The sequence below is a fragment of the Maniola jurtina genome, chromosome 1 (assembly GCF_905333055.1).
Source record: "Maniola jurtina chromosome 1, ilManJurt1.1, whole genome shotgun sequence".
NCBI lineage: Eukaryota > Metazoa > Arthropoda > Insecta > Lepidoptera > Nymphalidae > Maniola > Maniola jurtina.
Window position 1 is genome coordinate 10,649,471 of NC_060029.1, and position 16,926 is coordinate 10,666,396.

Sequence of the window (16,926 nt, forward strand, 5' to 3'; positions counted from 1 at the left end):
GGATAATTAGATGTTGTGATAGCAATCACGCTCTAATTAAATTATTTATTTTGGCATTAGTTTGTTTAGATTAAAACTCTCGGATAACCTTGCACATTAAACTTGTGTTTTTTTTGTGTTGGTTTTGGAGAGGACATTCCAATAAATCGATAAAAATATTTAAATAATACCTGCTTTTCTGAGTGACGCCAATAACTGTAATAAATTAAGTTTCTATGTCCTTTTCTTATTACATTGGTTAGAAAAAGATGCGAACACTCTAAAATTAAGTTGCCATCAGAATCAGTACCAATATTTTTTTTTTGTTTGTCGAAATAAAGGTGTCCAAAATAGGATGACAACGATTTATATACAAAGGCAGTGTTCTGTTGGCTTTAAAATGTCTGATATATTTTGTTTCTCAGTAAGAGGAATATTGTTTATTTTATTTGTGTAATTGGTTATGATAGATTTTCAACTAATGGGTACAAAATTATTTTTTGTAAGAATAATATCCAGCTTTAAAAACATTTTCCATTATGTTTACACCAAGGTTTAAAACATGTTGTAGGTTGGTTGATTTTTGTTTACAACAAAAACCAGTCATCACAATAGATTTGCAAGTATACTTTGCTTATTTTCTCTACTATCTGTTAACACAACATAGTCAAAATATAATGAAAATTAAAGTATACTATAATAGTAAAAAAAACTTATTTGTTGGTGTAAACGTGTAGCAGTTACATAGCATATTTGTTTTTTATTTTATGAAACCGCTTAAATTATTTTCATGATAATATTGACACACTTAAATGTCAAAATATCAGTGTACTTATGAATAAATTTTGACTAGCAACTATTAAGGCAACATTATAAAATATCTTCCATTAATTATGTCTAAATAGCTATATTAATTACACCACATAATATTGTGACTAATTCTGTCGCACAAAATCTCTAAACTAATTTGAAAGGTCTAAAAGTAATTCTATCCTTATTTGCACCAAGCATTATGAAAGGAATTTATGATAGGAATATTTAGAGCTGTCATTTTAATTTAGTTTAGAGATTGTCTACAACAGAATTAGCCACACAAATCTACTCAAATATACTAAGCAAATAATAACTGTAAATTTTGAGTACATCCATACGATCTCTTTTTGTCGCGGTTGACATACAACAGCTTATACACGATAATATATTATTTTATACAGTAATACTATTATTAGGTAATAAAGACAAGTCGGAATGTGTGTTCATTAGAAACGCAATAACTTAGCACTTTTCAATAACAATATAAAGTAAGTAAATAAATTAAAAAATTATATTCTTTAAAATTTTATATCACGAAAGTAAGCATATCACAAAATAAGAGTAAACTAACTAATATTTCTTACAAATTAAATGTGATTAACAAAATAAAACTATATTTGTCTACAAAATATAATTACATCTGTTCCTGTTTGTATTTCTTACACACATAATATTCGTTTAAACAATTTATTGCTTCAATAAAAAGTACCTATCAGTGTGTTTCAATTCCGATGGATGGTGGTGGAGGATGATGGTGGAGCGAACATATTGTATCGTTAATCCGGAGCAACAATAACGCAACTGCTAAATAATCTTAAACTGGATCAATTATAAAAAAACTATAGTCAATTTTTTCATCCCGAAGACCGAAATGTCGTTTCGTGTGTTGTCTGTTTTTAAGGACTCTTTAATAATGGTGATGTGATGCAATCGATACTTACCGATAAATATTTATAAAAATTCATGTTACATCTGAATGAGACAACAAAATGTGTTGAAAATAATTGACTTCATTTCATACTTGTGACATCAGTCATATTGTGATGTGAATTTATGAGTTTGATATATTATTGAAAAATTCCTTAGGTGAATTGTTTATTGCATTTTTTGTTACTAATTATTATGTATATGTGATTAGTGACACTTTTTAATCTCGTAAATATTTCGTATGTTTCTTGATATTGGCTTTGAACAACTTACTGAATTGAAAGTTTTAAGGAAACAATGACATAAGAAAATCTATGCTTCGAACCTTTTTCATGGTTTCATACGGCTATGTTTTAAGCTTGCGGATAGGGAGAAGACGCAGTATCCACCTGACTCAAAAAGGCTGAAAGCCAGAGCCGTAAATACAGTTAAAAAAGGCAGTATCCATGCCACACCCACCCAAAACACTACATATCGACACGTGTACCTTATACATTTGCAACACGCCGCTCCACCACTTGCATCGTTATGCTAAGGCTGATCAATATGATGATTTGTCTTTGCACAGACTTAAGACATTGTTAAAACGAGACGGCGTTATAGTGCTGACATAAATCTGTCTCGTTTTAACGGAAACTTAAGTCTGAGCAAAGTCAGAGTACGGTCTAAAGATCTCAGCCTATTATTGTTTGTGCCTGTAAGCATTACTTGAATTTGATCTGAGTCACACGCGCCACGTTCAAGTTCATTACAACTAGTTAATATCGTCAATGTATACTGCGTAATAATGTACGTAGCATACGTGAGCGGTTAAGGCGGTTCGCAGTAATATTTCCTCGTAAGCGGGGAGGAGAGTTAGCTGTCACGCTTTAAGCTCACGGGTATTGAGAAAATATACTACCAGGGTCAAAAGGGCTAGAACCAAGAGCCATAAAGCCAGTTTAAAAACAGTATCCACCACGAACGATATATTAACCTACGTGTGTGTACCTGGTTATTATTTATCTCAGACAAAGAATCAAGGTGGACTTGTCATACGCATATACCCGCAAAGGACAAAACAAATAATATTTACAAATGAAAGGCTATGTTCCTTATTTTGCGCTCGCTACGACAGTTACAGCCGATCACACAGTAACGTACCACAAAGAAGCTTTCTACACACCTTCAACACTAAATTTAAAACAGAAAACTAAATAAAAACTCATTACTATCACAGAGGCTAAAAGAAAAGCTATTATGACAGACAAAACATGTGTTTTTATCACTCTTCAGAGCTTTTCCATACTTAGGCTTGCTCTAACAAGGTACCTATTATTATTTTGATGACAATGCCCACCTTAATTCTTTGTCTGAGTTATTAATCGTCATCGGTACGCTCTGTAAGTAATGCTTACAGAGCGTACCGATGAGCGTACTAGAACTTGATCTCAGTCGCACGCGTCATTAGAACTAGTTAATATCGTCAATGTATGCTACGTACACGATGGTGTGTACACGGGGTATGGGATCAAGTGTTGAGGGAGGGGAACCAGGCGGACAGGCCGCTGCGGCCGGGCAGGGCGGCCCGCAGTAACGCCTCCTCGTGCGAGGAGAGGCGCAGCAGCACGGCGAGCGCGCGCGTCAGCTGCCGCGCTTCCAGCTCGCGCGCCGTGAGGAAACGTAGCACCACGTGTTTTAGATATCTGGAAAGATGAGGAAAATATCTAAGGATGCAGTCAAATGTCTACATTATATAATTTCGGAGTTTACTCAAGAGCTTTTTAACCTAGCTCTTTCGTATTTTTACCATCGTAGCTAAGTTTGCACCAATAAAAACCTTTTACAATAATTGGCCGTGCGACGTTGCATCAAAAAATTCTAATTTACATGGGAATCGCATTGAAGTGCGACATCGCACCGCAAATATTGTGCATGGGTTCTTACATAGTTAATATAAAAAGGACACTACAAAACGATTTACTATTGCTTCTGATTTACACTGGGAAGATGTGAAATATGTAAAAATTGTAGACGACTTACCGTCTACTTATATCTTGTTCCTCGGCGGAGCTGAGGTCCGACTTACTGCTCTGCAGCTCGCGCTGTAACGTTTTTTTCATGTCCGATATCCGATTGTCTAATGTTTTAATTTTCTGGAAATAAACAAAAACAATAAATACAAACATTTCTGAGCAAGTATACGCTGTGGTCATGCACAACGAATCCTACCAATATATCCTGCCTCGTTGAACGCCAAACTAAGACTGAAAAAAATTCGTCTGCTCGTTAAACTGCACTAAGTGCTGGTTCGGTTTGAAACTCCTTTAAGGGTGACACAAAACTGATCAAGTATAGCGTAATGAAAGCCGTCATGGTGCTGCTTTTTTTATTCAGATACAAGTTAGCCCTTGACTGCAATCTCACCTGGTGGTAAGTGATGATGCAATCTAAGATGGAAGCGGGCTAACCTGGAAGGGTTATAGCAGTTTTTATTGAACCTATACTCCTAGTATCTAGTGTACTGTATATGCAGCTCAAAACGCATTGTATCTTGCTCTGTGCATTGCATTGCAATTGCATCTGTCACTGCATTTTGTGATGTCAAATTATTATATGTATGTCAGAATTGATAACACAAAATAAATTCCACGTAGTAACAATTTCGAAGCCATAAAAATAAAGCGACATGAGCGACTAAAGCACAAATCGAAAGCACAAATTACTTCGTTAGTGTTAAATTTCTGATCAGACCATTAGATTAATTATTGCATGACAAGAAATACCCACCTTATTTTTATCACAGATTTCAGTTTCTAAGTCTTGCATGGATTTTCTAAGAGCAGCTTCGGTTTCGGCGAAGGATTCGATTCTTCTCTGTAGCTGCTCCATTTCTTTTGTTCTAGCGGCCTCGTTTTCTTTAATTATCATACATTCGGCTTGATTCTGAAAGAAGTTAAAAATTAAATAATGTAAGTTATTAGAATTAAATTCGTCATTTGACAAAGCGGGCAAGTATGTATACCTATCTGTTTGCTAAATTTTAATGGCTTTTTGTGGCAATAATGAACCTATCTTGACGTTTGGCAGGGAAAGTAGCATGCTGCAAATAGACGTAGCAAATTGCTGCTACAAAAGTGATCTGAGTGAATTCATGTGAATTCCAACATGAAAAGAGGATTACTACACGGTCGAAGTCGCGGACAGCAACTAGTAATTAAGGGTTGGACAAACAACGGACGACGCGTCCTCGAAGTAAAGGAGGCACTGTACATCGAGGCATGCGTGGGACGCGTCCGTAAGCTGCGGCTGATAAGTGTACATAGTCGTTTGGGACGCGACTTGCGAGATAGCTCTCGGATGTCGGAGCTCTCAAGGTTACGTCCGCGTCTCGCGTCCGATAGGTTGCACAGTGCAGTGCACTATGTATTATCCAGATACCTATAACTTGCGGCTGTCAACCGCGTCCGATAATGTGTTTCCGCCCTACGAACTTTAGTACAAAATATATTAGCAGTGTTTTCTGGTGAGCGCCAGAATTATTTCTGACAGAAACATTATGAGGCCGGCCTAAAGAACACACCTCTTTGTGTTGCGCGATAACAGCCTCCAACTCAGTGATTTTGGCTTTCAGATCCACGACTTCAGTCTCCAGGTAGCGCACGTTGCACTGGCTCATCTCAACGTTCTGCGACATGTGCGCGTTCCGCAGCAGAGCTTCGTCCTTTTCCCTTTTTTCCCTACAATTAGACAAATATGTAAGAAAATTTCAATATTCCCAACTGATGAAAGTACAAACATTTGAAACCAATTAAAGGAAATTAAAAATTATTAATTTTCTTGACACCCATTTTATATTAAAAAATACACATTCTGTGGAAATGTCAACTCTCTACATAGATAGAGACTGTAAAGTTCGCGAGATACAGCCCTCTGACAGACGGACGGATGAACAGCGGAGGCTTATTAATAGGGTCCGGTTGGCACTCTTTGGGTAAGGAACCCTAAAAAGTCCTGAAAGCTAAAGCATTCGACCGAGTATAAGGTACTCACTTATCAAACTTCCTTTGTATATCGATGTAGTCATGTTGCATGTCAGTCATCATGGAGTTGAGTTGGTTCACTTCAGCTTTCTGCTCGTCGTACAACCGATGAGACTTCTCCACCTTTTCCCGAAGAATTTTCACGAGAGTCCTTTCATTTTCCAACGCCTCGGCTAGTGCTCTATTTTCTTCGGTCAGGTCCTCGATGCGTTTCTCAAAGTCAGCCGTCATTTCCTGCGCGACAAATAATTACTCCACTTTTGAATAAAGAATCTATTTTGTTTATATCGAGTGTTAGTACGTTCACACAGCTGGTGTCAGATAAAAAAGTGGCGTCAGACAAAAAGGTGCCCCCTCACGACACACAGCGCGCTCTTCTCTACCAAAATTGTCACATCCACTCCCGCAGCATCATCACTTGTTCTACAATTTACATCAACTACTTCTAAAAAAATATATGGGTGCTTATTTAGTTCTACACAAATGTCTAGGTCTAAACGTAATGCCATCCTTTCCTTGTAGAACACTGTAAAGAGGATGGCAATAATTGTAGATCTGTCAATTAAAGAGATTCTGTACGTTGCTATGTTTATTTTACAGGTACATGGTTACAAGTTATAATTATTATTGCTTTAAAACTGCATAACTGCTCTGCGAACTAACTAACCTGTATAGTTTACATTTCACTACTTCGGCGTGAAATACTTGACGTAACCTCTTGAACACTTGTGCAAACAGGTTTAATTTTAATGAGTTAATACTAAAACTACTTTGCAGCACCAAAGTGAATGATGTAATTAATTTAAAATTGGTTAGCATAAAAAGATAAAATATATATATGCATATGCAAAATAAGATAAAATAATCTACAATATTACATTTTTTGCCAGTGCAATACAATCTATGATAAAATTGGGCAAAAATTATTATTACTAATATCTAAAAAGCTTCACAACAAAGCAAATCCACACAATACCAATCCCATGCCAGTGAAGGTTAAAATAAAAATATACAATAAAAATAAAATGTTTTTTATTTATCAATAAATGGTGCTTCCATAATAAAAATATCATTTATAACAATTCCAACATAAATGCAAGCAATTATATCCAACGCTTATCTAAAGCTGACATATAACATATTTTTATCTAAATCACTTACAAGTTAAAAATAGGGTTTAAAACTTACGTGGAATGTATAGTTTTATATCTAAATCACATAAAAATAATATAGAAACGTGTAATAATGCTGTAAAGTATCACTCACAAGTGTCGGCGTTACCTGAATACTATCATGTGATTTTTCATAAATTATCTAGTATAGATATCATTTTTGATAAGGGGACAGACAATGTTATCATGGAAGTAACCAAAGATTTATGAAGTGTAGAACCAGGAAGCTGAGCGCGCGGCGTGAGAACACAAAAGAAAAATCTAATATTATTAAAAAGTGACAAACTACTTTTAAGTACATAAATATTATATTATGTACCAAAAATTACTTATCTATTTATAAATTGCTGTCTACTACATAAACTTAGAAAGTTACACTAAATTATTGTACTTCTGTACTTCAATATATTATAAAAATTTAAATCACAAATATGCTTGAATGTTAGAATAGATTTAAAAACCATCGTACATAGTAAAAAATTAAAAAAAAAACAACACATTAAAATACTAATAGTCCGTAGTCCTTTCGCGGACGAATGGCGAGATGCCAAATTACAGTGCGGCAAGCATCTTTTGGCGCGTGGCCAAAATCGGAACTAACGCCGGTAAACATGACAGGTTGCAAGCACAAGGCCTAGCCTATCAATGATTTTTATTATTTTTCCCATAAGTGGGAATAGGGACGACTTTCTCAATTTTTCATTCAATTAAAATTAGATAAAACTTACTCGATTTTTAACATTGACATTTTCAATATATGTATTCCCTAAAATTGAGATTTTAATTGCTGGTAAGTGGCAGCCTTTGTTCTACACTACGGCCCCCTGTCAATCTCGTTCAAGTGTCAAAAGACCCTTGTCGTACTGTAATAATTTAAGTAAGGAAATTAAAAACAAACTTAGTAGCTACCAGATTGCACGAGGTACTATGTGAATCAGGTCCTTAAAATGTAACAAATCAGTGTATATAAGCAAATTAAAAGTGTTTAACACTCATACATACAAAATTATATAGCTACCTAAAATTTGGACCATGTAAGTACATAATATTAATTACTATTATCATATACAATTTATTTATACTCATCATAAAAAATTACTTACCAAATTAAATAATGCATCATAAAACCAAGCAACTCTAATAAATTTGTATTGGCATTGTATTATTTCGTGAGTTGTAAATATACTTATTAGACACGTAATAATATTTAGAAGTGCATTATTCTGGAAGTCTAAAACAAAGAAAAACATTAGGCATCCAGGTTTCCTCAGGATGCATTTCTTCAACGTTAAAGCGAAAAGGGGCACAATATTTTATATCAATCTCATATTCTAAACACGTTTAAAGTAGCGCTATTTTGCCAAGTAAGCCTTTAAAGAGAGTGTTAGGCAGGGCAGAAGCAGACCAGCAATTTTTGAATACATGCTCGAACTTATAAATACCTTACTTATATAAATACCTTCCCAATAACGAGAGATAAATTATATCTGATATGTTTCAAATTAGGTATCATAAAACTAATATTTTAATGTGCCTGCTATTTTGCACAACAATTTTATCGCTATTTTTCAGGTAAATTGATTAGAGTTGCACAGGTATAGTTTGGCGTCACGAAAAAAGAGCACTGAAATTGCGATTTATCGATTTATTGATCTATTTAGTGTCAAATTTCAACTGCAGGCGTTCCGAGCTCTTTTTACCTGAAACCAAGTGTACTTCGGTCCTATTTCTAAAAAGCGCCATATTTCTAATGAAGAATGCTAGAGGTAGGACCAAACTAAAACTAATTAAAAACCTATGCAGCATTTTTTAGAATCATTTTTTGAAAATTCCTACGGTTTTTAGCGATAACATAAAAACTACTTCTTGTAGCCAACCGCTTCTTTGAAATAGGACGGCAGTACATCTAATGCATTTAATGCAAACGGCAGTAAATCAGAAAAGTGGGAAAGTCATTTGTGGGAATGAGTGTAATATTTTATAATAAAATTCCACAGTCAATATTAGACTTGCCTTTACCAAAGTTTAAAAAATCCATTAAAAGTATGCTCCTGGCAAAAGCATATTACACAATCGAAGATTATGTAAATGATAAAAAAGCATGGATTTGACTCGCTCCAGCAATGCGCGGGTCTGCAATTGCTTGTATAGTATAGAATATTATTGTAAATTGCACAATTGAAAAGAGCAACCGCCGAGTTTCTTGCTGGTTCTTCTCGGTAGGAACGGCATTCCGAACCAGTGGTAAATTATTTGACGATTCAAAAGCACTTGTAAAAGTTTATTTGAATAAAAATCTATTCTATTCTATTCTATTCTATTCTATTCTAATGAAAATATGAACGAAATGTAAAGTGTGCAGACATCTAAATGCTGTAGAGGCTGGCACTCACGGCGGAGCGCTCGTCGGCGGCGCGGAGGGCTTTGAGGTCTCGCGCCTGCGCCTGCACCTCCGCGTTGAGCCGCGCCACCTGGTGGTGGACCAGTATACTATATTAATGCGCTCCTCACCGAATTCCGTCTCCGAGCATCACCTCGACGGATTCGAAACTAGTCGGGTATACTCCGACTGATCACTTGAGTCCAGCCATAAGATACATTTTGTATTTATAATGGATATTATCACTTACGATAGTTTAAACGCTAAAATTTACATTAGGTATTTAGCTCCTCCTGTAAAATTTAATTTAGTGCAATTACACCATTTTGATCGAAATCACGAAGTCAACAGAAGTGTAAGTTAAGTTAAGTAGTAGTAATTATACCCTTTAGTTCGCCAGCTCCTCACATTATGTATGGAAGTACGAAACCTGGTCAAATTAACTATAACGACTGCTTCTTGCCGCTTCGCCATAAAAACTTTTTGATACATCATATTATATTATAACCAAACAATTTATCTGCCGTATATGTATGATGACTGTGTGCCAAAAAAGACGCGGTACCTGTGGGTTTTCTTGGGATAATGTGGTGAGCTCCCAGATCTTTTCCTTAAATTAAGTTAAAATCGTGATCTAATAGCTAAATATAAAAATAAGCTACATACAAATATGCAATCAAATGTCCATCCTACTTAACTTAAAAGGTTTCAAGTTCTAGTGGAAATATGAGAAAAATATAGAAGTGCTAAACAGTAACGAAAACTTCAATTCGGACAAAGAGTAAATCTAAATGCTAAGTTAAATACTGCAATACTTGTATTTTGATACTTTTACGAATTATATAAATGAATCGTCATGAACTAGTAACGTCGTCATATCCTGCGCAAGTTATAGAAATACTTTGTGAGGTAGATAGATTATTAGATCTGATGGTCCATTCTCAACAATGTACAAAAATTAAAAATACACTATTATACAATTGATGAATCAAGAAACCGGCTTAGCTTTCTGTTGCCCACAATGTTGAATAATGATGTCTACCTGATGTCAACAAAGAATACTGGGCATTTTACTGGCTTTTCTCAGAAGAATATGTATCAGAATAATAGGTAGTCTTGTCAAGTAAGTACTACAAACCTTAGCTTCACTATTGGCGAGGTTCTGCTTAGTTTTGTCCAACTCAGCGGCCATGCTGGCCAGTTTCTCTTGCAATTCCCTTTTCTCCGCCTCGACCCTCCGTCTCTCCGTTCCCTCTTCGCCTGCTTGCCGCGACACTCGCGCCACCTGTAGAGGCATGTCTGTACCAATATTTTGTTTCGAATTCTTATAATTGCAATGAAAATTAATTTACTAAGAAAATAAATATTGAACTGGATGTTGTTAAATGAAAAACTAAGTACCAATACGGTAGCGAATCGCTCATCTTCTATCAACGAAGATATACGGTCCGAATGATTATTATTTTTGTACTGATGTCTTTTAGGAAATGAACGAAACAATTGATTTGACGAGCCTGAACCTTGTTTGTGCATTGTGACTAATTCGTCTGAGACCTGAGCTGATAAATAAGGAAATCTGCTTAAATAATATCATGGTAAATATTATAACGATTTTATATAAATGGTTTAAAAATATGAAAGTAAAAATCGTAGGACCATCGAAAGGATACTTCCCACTCGCCAATGATGTACTCAAAAGATCGCGAGCTGATCAGCTGACCTTGACAAATCAGCTGTTCCATACACTTTACAGTGATATTGATATTTTGTGTATTTTTTTTTGTATATAGATTAACACAATAATTGTGTATATGTAATATTATAAACATAGTTAAAAGTTTAGTACCTTTTGTAAAATTAAAGAATAAAATACGCGCTCGATTCACTCGCGCTATTTTTCATAATCAAGTTAATTTTCTGTTTGTTGCAGAATAGTACATAAAATTTTAGTGTTTACATTGTTCATATTTATTATTGTTTTTTAAATCTTATGATTCCAACTAAAACCCAATAATCCTAGAAACATGTTAACAATTCTGTGCAGTATAATATAGTAACAAGATAATGTTGTGTAATAAACATGCAACCATGCAAACCAACAGGCAAAAAATATTAATGTTATAAGAATTATTAAAAATCTCGTTATGTTTCCTTATAAAGAGGAAATACTCTAGAAGTCAAAGAACTGTACATGTTAGCTGAACAATTCTGATAACAATACTTACCTTTAATTTACTTGTCTTATTTTCCTCAATAAATCTTAACTAGCACTATTCAGGTACGAATACGCATTTAATTAGGATTATAATAGGCTATGAAGATTTAAAGGCTTCAACAAACACAAAGCTTGACGGCAGCGATTAACGTCCGAAATTAATGATCAGTCTGTATGTCGATAAACTACTGTTATTTGTCTATAAAAGACCATATTGTACTTCAGAACTATGTTGCTACTTGCTAACTTATCGACAGATTCCAGAAATATTGTTATTATTAATTTCGACCAATAGACAATAACTGTACGTCAGAACGTAACACGCGCGCTTTATGTATCAGCGGTTCATACAGTTTTGAGGCGCAATGGAATTTGGAAACGTTTCCCCTTCGCACATTGTGTCCAAGCCTTTAGGATTGATGGTGTGTATTGTGTAGTAAATTAAAATGGTTTTTAGTACATATCAACTATACATATGTAATGAAAATGAAGATAATTGTAATATTATTCTATATACTTTATATATTCAATTATAATTACACAATATAACTTTTTCAGGATATTGAAATATAACACAAAAATAATTGTTTATTTGTTGAAAATTTTTTGAAAATATTTCCGAAAATAAAAAATCCTTTAAATATAACAGGACAAAAACACTAGTGACACAGGAAAACAAATGTCATTGGCAATATAACACGAAAAGCAACGAGTATGAAGGTCACCTGTGTCTCGAGCGTCGCGATCTGCCCGCTCCACGACGTCTTGACGTCTGCCAGCGCCATCTTGGCCTCCTGCAGCTGGCGCGACAGCACCGCCCTCTCGCGGCACACGCGGTCGAACGCATCGCAGCCGGTCCGCGTCACTTCTCGCTTGTCTATGACATATTTTTTTTAATTTACAGACAAACTCTTGATCAGACCAGCTAGAAATAGCAAGTGATGATGCAGCCTAAAGGTAGAGCGCACTTGCTTAGAAGATGCCTATTCACTCTTGACTTGAAGGTACCTTACCTATATTAAAAGTTTAAGAGAAAACGGAAGCTAGAAGGGTGTTCCATATCCTAATGGATAAAATTAGAACGAGGAAGCAAATCGCTACGTACGCGCCCGCGGAATTTCGACATGTTATAATCTGTGCAGATTCCTATGTCAGATAGATGTGCAATATATTATGTGTGCCAAAATTAGCCATAATACCAAATTAATTTTGGCTCGACTCGGGAATCAAACCCAGGACCTCGTCTTCATTGATTATGTTAATCACTAGACTAACGAAGCAGTAGTTAGTGTAAAGATATACCTAGTGCATAGTACTAGAATGGCGACCTTGCACCGGAAATCGCAGCGTTGACAGACCCCCCACTAGATGGACAGACGACATCAAACGAGTCGCAGGGACCTGCTTAACTCAGGCGGCGCAAGACCGTGGCGTGTGAGCGTCCCTACAAGAGGCTAGGCCCAGCAGTGGACGTCTATCGGTTGATAATGATGACGATGATGATAAATTACCGTCATCCTGCATATGATGGTGTGGGTTTTCGGGAGGCAGCGCGGCCTTGAGCAGTTCGAGCTGGTCGGCGAGGTCGCGCGCGCGCGCGTCGGCCGCGCCCAGCGCCGCCGTCAGCTCGATGCGCTCGCGCGCCCACTCGCGCCGGCTCTGCTCTACCTCCTCCTGCAAAACAAGAGACTCAATAAATAATTTGAAAATCAAAGAAAATTCTTATTTCCCCAATGAATTGCATCATAGGAATCTGCCTTATAAGTAGACCCTATTATCTTGTTCTATTGACACGTCGAAACAGAGGATAGGGTAGTAGGTAAGGAACAAGGTGGCGCACTTTTGAATCTAAGGAAAATTATGATAAGATATAAAAAATATAAAATCTATATAAGATATTTACTGAAACGGACTGGATTGAATTGAATGATTGAGAATACAAAGAAAAAACAGTTTTTGTAATACGAAATAGCCAATTTTTGTACTCTCCTACATACAAAAACATCTTCATGTGGCAATAGCCAAAGTAAAATAGACAGATGGATGGCCAGCACCAAGATTTGTTAAAATATTTTTATTCCAAAACACCATTCCACACCAAGGTGTTGGGCTATCTTTCTTACTAAAACGTCAACGCGACAAGATGATGGGGTCTACTATCACAACAAATGATTTTAAATATTTTTTTCTTCATTTCATGATGAAGTCCAGCCTCCCACGGATCAACAAGTGAATCAACTAATAGAAATTAAAAAGTATTAAAACTAGATAAACTTACAGTAAGAGCATCGAGTTTGTCCTGCGCGTTCTCAGCAGCGGCGAGCCTGGCTCTAAGCTCGTTGAGTTGTTTCTCGGCCGCTTCGCGCGCTGTGATCGCCTGCGTGGCCTCCGCCTGGGCCGTGCGCGCCACCGCCTGCGCGACGAGCGCCTCTTCACCTACCAAGTCAACATAATGACAGATTTACACAAAGACAGTAGAACTGAAGAGGCCAGAACCACATGTAAAATGTGAGAACAATAGATTTATTCACGGCAGTGTACCGAGAAAGAGAAAGTAATGGGATCAAAAATTATATTACTTATTATAGCTTTAGTTAAGATGTGCTAATATTTAGATGACAATCGGGACGCTCTGCACACCCGTACTAGCCCGGGTGTGCGGGGCGTACCCCCCACCTCATACCTCGTATTGCCATCTTGACCTATCAAGTACTATGTTTGCTGACGTCGCATAGTCAATTAGTGTAATAGTCGTCATACTGTAAGGCCCGGTATCCACCTAAGCAGAGAGGGGAGATGTGTTCAGTCGACCAATCAGTTTAAATAATCCATTGGTAATTTACCTTGTACAGATGCCAAAGACAACTTTAGCTCCTCAATTTTCTGTTCCCAGTACAAATCCCTATCTTTTAACTTGGTTTCTAGCTGATCAACATATTGCTGCTGGAGCGCCGCCTGGTCCACCTCGCCGGCAGTGCGCTCCGACAAGTATGTGTGGAGTTGTGGAGATATTGACTGCAAACAAACATTTATACTGTACAAAATGCATTTAAGGGCCTGCTTTATTCAGGCTTATTAGTCTACGGCTAGCTTATTCAGGTATAGACTACAGATCATGAAATCCCAGGTGTTCTTGGGTTAGGGCAAAAAGGTACCTACTGAATTTTTCTTTCACGAAACTCGTAGAGAACATGCAAAGCTGATCCTGCTCTCAGGTTGTTTGCACCCATCAAACTATAAGAGCAACAGAATAATAGATAGGGCACTTGATGGGTAGCTTTACATATAAACATCAAGATTCCAATGTATATTGGAACACCCCTTTTCTTTAAAATATTATGATATACAATATAGACAAAGATACAACTGACTGATAACTACAAATATAAAATGACCTTGATTAAAAGCAAAAATTTACAATTAGATTCATTGAATAGTGTAAATAACAATAGTCTGTTTTTAGTTTTTTACCACACACCTTATGATCAACAAAATCTAATTTAACACCACTGTACTCTGTTATCTATTAAAGGTAATGTGGCTTAATGCAATAAATATTTATAAAATCATTATAATATTGATGAATACAAAACTTAAGATAGTAATATTATTATGAAATACATTAGAAAGTTAATAGGTACCTTTTCTAAATTATTTTTATAAACTAGTGACCCTTCCCAGGTTTTTACCAATGAAGAAAATGAGAAGTGTATTGAGATTTCATTTGGATTCAGCAGATATTTAGTTTTTGGTCTATATAAACAATATCAATGATTTCAGTGAAGTATCACACTAATATTATTAAGGAGAAAGTTTGTATGTGTGTGTGTGTGTGTGTGTGTGTGTATGTTTGTTACTCCTTCACGCAAAAACTACTGGACGGATTGGGCTGAAATTTAGAATGGAGATAGATTATACCCTGGATTAGCACATAGGCTACTTTTTATCCCGGAAAATCAAAGAGTTCCCACGGGAATTTCAAAAACCTACATCCACGCGAACGAGGTCGCGGGTATCAGCTAGTTTATAATAATACACAGAACTTACGTCTGATGTAGTGTCACCCCGTCCACCAGAACTTGAAGGACTTGTTGTGGTAGACTGTAATAAATAATGCAAAGATAAAATAATATATTATTTACAAAGACACATTTAAGTATTTAAGCACTACTTAGTTTTTTTAGTACTTTCACATTATCAGAAGTACAATCAAGAGAAGTTAATCACTGGAGAGGTAACAAACAGCCTCATATTTAGCATTGATTTTGAATAAACATTTGAAAAATATGGAATAGAGCAAACACAGAACTATGGAGCAAATATGGAATAAAGAGCAACCACTAAGGCTGAGATCTATAGATGGCACTTTAACTTTGCTCAGACTTAAGTCACAGTTAAAACGAGACAGTGTTATACCGCTGTTGTAAACTTATCTCGTTTTAACTGAAACTTAAGCCTAAGCAAAGTCAAAGTAAACTCCATAGATTTCAACTTAAGTTTCTTGTTGGTTCTTCTCACTAGGAAGACCATTTCAAACCAGTGGCAGTGGTAGATGCATTTGATAGTTCAAAATCACATTTAAAGTTAATTTGAACAAAAAATCTTTCTATTTCTATAGCAAGCAGGTAGACTTCATCTACTAAGAAATTTGTTTGGCAGCAACTTGAATATCATAATAATTTAATATCAAAATAAGTAAAAGTGAAATATTCTTTCAATTATTTTATCAAATATACATAAGTAATAAGTATACTGCTAAAGTATTCTTTGAATGTACAGAACACAGTTTTGACCCTGTATTAAATAATTATTCAGGTCAGATTCTTGAGACTAAAATGACAACAAGAAATAAGAAATGGAGAAAATTGACAACATACAGCATAGCAAACTTACGGAATCATCTCTTAGGGTAATTCTTCCCAAAAAAGCCCCACTACGCCAACTACTCGTCAATTTGCTAATGTCGCTACCAGTTTCTTCTTTTATTTTACTCTTTAGACTTGCAAACATCTTTAACTATTCTGAAATGTTGAAAAGTGTTATGATAATTTGACTAGACGAACAGGTTCGTAAATTAAGTTACGATAAGGTTCGATTGCTCACCCGTAACAAGAGTTTATGTTCTTTGGCGTTTTAAACGTTTCACTCTTACGAATCATATAGTAAGAAGTTATTTTTCACTTTAAAATACATGTCTCGTATCAATGGTACGGCGGTTTTGATAAACAAACCATATCAACATATTATAAGGAAATACTTTCCAATCGCCAATTTCTTAATTCTTATTTCACAAAACACAAAAAATTCTCAACTATCGCTAATGGACTTGACGGATCATCTGACATGAGTGACAGCGGTGTCCACAGACCAATAACCATGCATCAGGCGATGTCTGATTGGTGGATTGTAGAAAAGTGA

At 35.8% G+C, this 16,926-nt stretch overlaps 1 protein-coding gene and 1 long non-coding RNA gene across 6 annotated transcripts; one reads left to right on the forward strand and one right to left on the reverse strand.

Moving 5' to 3' along the window:
- Positions 1–769: 769 nt before the first annotated feature.
- LOC123867728 (golgin subfamily A member 1) lies at positions 770–16,835 on the reverse strand. 5 transcript variants are annotated; one of them, XM_045909931.1, is made up of 15 exons: positions 16,612–16,835; positions 16,402–16,529; positions 15,556–15,609; positions 14,352–14,523; positions 13,787–13,944; positions 13,020–13,182; positions 12,234–12,385; positions 10,432–10,578; positions 9,307–9,384; positions 5,752–5,975; positions 5,282–5,438; positions 4,489–4,644; positions 3,742–3,854; positions 3,214–3,404; positions 770–2,503 (listed from the first exon to the last, which is right to left on the reverse strand). In XM_045909931.1, exons 2-14 carry the CDS (start codon positions 16,516–16,518, stop codon positions 3,230–3,232), a joined length of 1,866 nt encoding a protein of 621 aa, XP_045765887.1. In that variant the 5' UTR covers positions 16,519–16,529; positions 16,612–16,835; the 3' UTR covers positions 770–2,503; positions 3,214–3,229. The 5 variants fall into 5 exon arrangements, with proteins under 5 accessions (XP_045765887.1, XP_045765898.1, XP_045765876.1 ...); XM_045909942.1 differs by having other exon boundaries at positions 770–2,506; positions 3,211–3,404; XM_045909920.1 differs by having other exon boundaries at positions 770–3,404.
- On the forward strand, positions 6,003–8,524 carry LOC123867807. The gene is made up of 2 exons (XR_006796512.1): positions 6,003–8,252; positions 8,420–8,524. It is a non-coding gene; the product is annotated as an uncharacterized LOC123867807 (long non-coding RNA).
- Positions 16,836–16,926: the final 91 nt, after the last annotated feature.